The 4,372-nt window shown below is 44.9% G+C and overlaps 1 protein-coding gene across 1 annotated transcript; it reads left to right on the top strand.

The window, feature by feature from the left end:
• The first annotated feature begins 541 nt into the window (after nucleotides 1–541).
• On the top strand, nucleotides 542–1,683 carry LOC123066126 (peroxidase 2-like). Its single transcript, XM_044489271.1, has one exon. It carries the CDS (start codon nucleotides 657–659, stop codon nucleotides 1,620–1,622), a length of 966 nt encoding a protein of 321 aa, XP_044345206.1. The 5' UTR covers nucleotides 542–656; the 3' UTR covers nucleotides 1,623–1,683.
• The last annotated feature ends 2,689 nt before the right edge of the window (nucleotides 1,684–4,372 follow it).

Below are 4,372 nucleotides of genomic sequence, written 5' to 3'. Positions count from 1 at the left end.
TTAGTTTTTCTAGAAGTAAAATTTATCTATGTTTGATTAAGTTTATAGCAAAATATATAAAGATCAACAATACTATAATAAAATATAAAAATATATTTCATAATGAAACAAGTGATAATAACTTGGTATTCTAGACATTAATATTTTTGTCTATAAAATTGATCATAGTTAGACAAATTAGACTTCATTTAAAAAAATACATCTCACATTTAGGAACGCGGGTCACGATAAGCTATGTCTGACGCAAATCGCCGTGGCCGCCACACGCAACATATACAACACAATATTTCGTGAGGAAGACCTCTTCTCTTAGATATTCAGGACGACCTCTTCCAGCTTGTTCGCGCTAATCATTCATATAAAATAATATGAGCAGCCTCGTGCAGCAAAGGAAAGCTGCGGTAGGCGGTAGCCGACGTACGGCACTGCTAATACTCAAGTTGACAACGGCATGGGGAACATGTCAAACGCGCTTCCACAAAATCCTGCAGAATGGCTGGACTATATATAGCTTACAAACCGTTCTGGTTTCCTCACATCCATCTTCTACGATATTCCTTCATTCCCTTCTAGCAGCTAGCTTGCCAATCCATCCCTCAGTGGCAAATTGAGCAGCTTAATTCTAGCCTTCTCCTTCTGAACGTGCAGTGGTGCACATGGCGGCTTCCTCTTGCTTCCCGTTAGCTGCTCGCTGCAGCCTCTTGCTCACGGCAGCGCTAGTCCTAGCGCTAAGCCATGGAGCCCACGGTTATGGCGATGCCGGTGCCGGGTTGAGCTCGTCCTTCTACGACGACTCGTGCCCCGGTGCGCGCGACATTGTTCGGCGCGTCATCCAGAACGCCCGCACCGTCGACGCGTGCATCCCAGCCAGCCTCATCCGCCTTCACTTCCATGATTGCTTTGTTCAGGGTTGTGACGGCTCGCTTTTGCTGGACAACGACCTCCCAGCGATCATGACTGAGAAGGAGGTCCCTGCCAACGACAGGTCAGCACGCGGGTTCAAGGTGGTCGACAGCATCAAGCGTGCACTGGAGAACGCATGCCCTGGCATCGTGTCCTGCGCCGACATCCTCGCCCTCGCCTCCGAGATCTCCGTCGAGCTGGCTGGAGGGCCACGCTGGAGTGTGCCGCTTGGCCGCCGTGATGGCACGACCACCAACATCGAGAGCGCCAACAATCTACCGAGCCCCTTCGACTCTCTAGAGACGCTCCAGGAGAAGTTCAGAAACTTGGGCCTCAACGACATTGACCTTGTCGCCCTCCAAGGAGCACACACCTTTGGGCGGGCGCAATGCCAGTTCACGCAGCGGAACTGCAGCGCCGGGCAGGACGAGGAGACGCTGGTGAACCTTGACAGAGTCACCCCTGACGTCTTTGACAACAAGTACTATGGCAACCTCTTGCGTGGCCATGCCCCTCTCCCTTCGGACCAGGTAATGTTGTCTGATCCCGTTGCCGCCACGACTACCGCGCCGATCGTTCGTAGGTTCTCCGGAAGCCAGATGGATTTCTTCAAGAATTTCGCGGCCTCCATGGTCAAAATGGGGAACATAAACCCGCTGACCGGAAGGGATGGGGAGATTAGGAACAACTGCCGGAGGGTGAACAGAAAACCCTATTGACGAATGGGATTGATGTTATGAGTTGTGAACTCGTTGTCTTTGTGTAAATCATTCTTTTATTTCATTCCAACTGTAAAGTATTTCCTTATTATTTTGTTTTTGAAATAAATGTAAATGTTCATCATATGATTGTTGCAAACAATAATTTTAGAGTGTTACAAGAAAACGGGATGCGTTTCATGTACAAACCGAACACTCTTCGACGAAATATGGGGATTTCAAACAGAAAGTGTGGACTTGATACAGAACTCAATTTTTGACATCATTTTCTCTTTAAACTTTTTTTATGTTTAATACAGACCATGCAAAATAAAAAAAGACTTTCCACGCACAAAAGGGCACATGCCTCTTTTTCCCACCATACATACAAAATTTTAAAAGACTTTCCATGGAATTGCTAGTATGTCTTCTAAATCAAAAGTGTTGCTTGTTGAAGACTTTCCGTGTATAGCTAGAAGCTAAAAGTCCCTCGTTGTCTAAAGAAAATAAAGAAATGGGAGAAAGTTAGAAATGTTGATTGATGATGTGGACAGGTTGCATGTTAAAAAAATCATATATTAGGAGGCCTCTATTGAAATATAATAGATGTAAGAATCACACAATCTTTTATTTATAAATGTGGTCGTATGCATCGTTCTGATGCATAGGCCGAGGAGTCCCCTTTCAAAAAGAAAAAAAAAACACACAATGCGGCTGATCCGGTCTCGGCCCATTCCTGGTAAGTGGCAACTACATGCAAAGTCACGATATATCACATGTTGATTAAGGAAAATTAAACTCTCACTGGTGGAAAAAGGGCCTTTGGTCGCGGTTCGCAACTGCCATTAGTCGCGGTTGCGCAACCGCGACCGAACGGGCGCGACTAAAGGCCCCCCCCCCTTTAGTCGCAGTTGCTTAAGAACCGCGACTAAAGGCCCGTCCACGTGGGCGCCAGGTGGCCGTCGGGGCGGAGGACCTTTAGTCGCGGTTCTTCTGGCCAACCGCGACTAAAGGCCGCCGCAGGTTTAGGGTTTTAGCCCCCCCCCCTTAAACCTGTTTTCTGTTTAATTTGTATTGTTTTATTTCTTTTGTGCTTTATTTTAATTTTGAAGGAGTTTCATATATTCTACGGTACTACATACATGCATATGAATGTACAATTTGAAATAAATTTGAAATTAAAACCAAAAAGAATTCAAGAGGAATATACAATATATATTCAATATCATCGGATGACCATATACAATTTTGAACAAGTTTCCATACATGATTTAATGCATATAAAGTTCTACGTCCTCGTAATAGTGTTCTCCTTTAGGATGGAGGACTTCCCTGCTGAACCATCCAGCTAGTTCCTCTTGAAGTGGTCGGAAGCGAGCTTCTGGACTAAGCATCCACCGGAGGTTATTCCTCTGAGCATTGGTATCACTCGGAACCCGCTCAGAGGTGTATCTCCGGATCATCTCACAGACATAGTATCCACATAGATTGGTCTCCGGTGGCTGAATATCCCCAGCATTCTTAGCCTTTAACATTTTGAATTCTAGCTCTTTTTTGAATTCACCGACCTTTGTATCTACGAACCGTCTCCAAACCCTACGAGGCAAAGAAAATTAAATGAACAAGAGAGTTATTAATTAGTTACTTGATATTAGGAAATGAACGAAATAGGCCGATCGATATAGAGCGCAAATGAATGAAAATAATTACTTCTGCAGCATTCTTCTCATGCCGCCCCAAAGCTTTGGATCCATATTCACAGAGTCATGGACGAGACATTCTGAGGTGTTAACTTTAATTACTAGCAGAATCCAGTGGAACCTGCGGACACGATACATGCACAGTACGTCATGCATAACTCATCGATTAGCCGGCCACATACCATGCATGGAGTAAACAAAAGAGAATGTGCTCAAGACAGAAACACTCACTCAAAATGGTAAGGAAATAGAATATCACTTTTGAGTTCCTGCTTTGTAAGAAACTGCCACAGGTCTGCCTCCACGTCGGCGGGGTAATGCTCCAACACATGTCCATTAACGATGTGTGGGTCAATGAACCCAACATCATGGATGTTCCTTACTCTGCATTCCTTAATCTTCATTCTGCATGTATAATAGCGGACACAACAATATAGTTAGGACATATATATAGTGCAGGCAATATGAACGAGATGGGGTAGAAATTAATAAATCACTTACAGAACGTAGCAACTGATGATAGATTTATCGAGCTCGCGCAGATTGAAAAGCTGGAACAATTCACTCAGTTCAATTTGTACATAGTAATGTTTGAAGTGATGCTCATGTCTAACTTCCGCATAAATATATTCTTTGGCGTTTTTATTTTTTATGTAACCCTTGTACCATTTCAGCAGACCTTTCATTTGTGGAGGTAGATCCTTTTCCTGCGCAGGCTCGACGAGAGGCCCATTCTTGACATATGTAATTACTACCTCCTTCACTGGCGCCTCATCAAGGCCTAACAGTTCACGAAGAGTAATACCTAAGTTGGCCGCTTGTTCTCTGGCACTCGTTACAGTCAATCCCTGTGCTGCCGCAGCTTGTATGATCTCGGGGGCATCCGGACAGAAGGCTTCCACTATAAGCGGGGCAATCGATTGTTTACTTTGTTCCCCGAGCCGGGCAACTTGTTTCCCGCTTTTTTTACTTTCGGCCTTCTCCCGCTCTTTGTTCTCCTTGAACATGAGTGCCTGCCTGCGAAGTTCACGTGCATAGTCGTTAGGCAGATTCTTCGCGGCTTGGGACGGT

This window comes from Triticum aestivum, chromosome 3B (genome assembly GCF_018294505.1).
Source record: "Triticum aestivum cultivar Chinese Spring chromosome 3B, IWGSC CS RefSeq v2.1, whole genome shotgun sequence".
NCBI lineage: Eukaryota > Viridiplantae > Streptophyta > Magnoliopsida > Poales > Poaceae > Triticum > Triticum aestivum.
Note: the sequence above shows the minus strand (reverse complement) of the source record. Positions and strands in the feature narration are given on the sequence as shown.

Bases quoted from the DNA above. Each gene is read 5' to 3' on its own strand.
- LOC123066126 (XM_044489271.1), top strand. From the start codon at position 657: ATGGCGGCTTCCTCTTGCTTCCCGTTAGCTGCTCGCTGCAGCCTCTTG.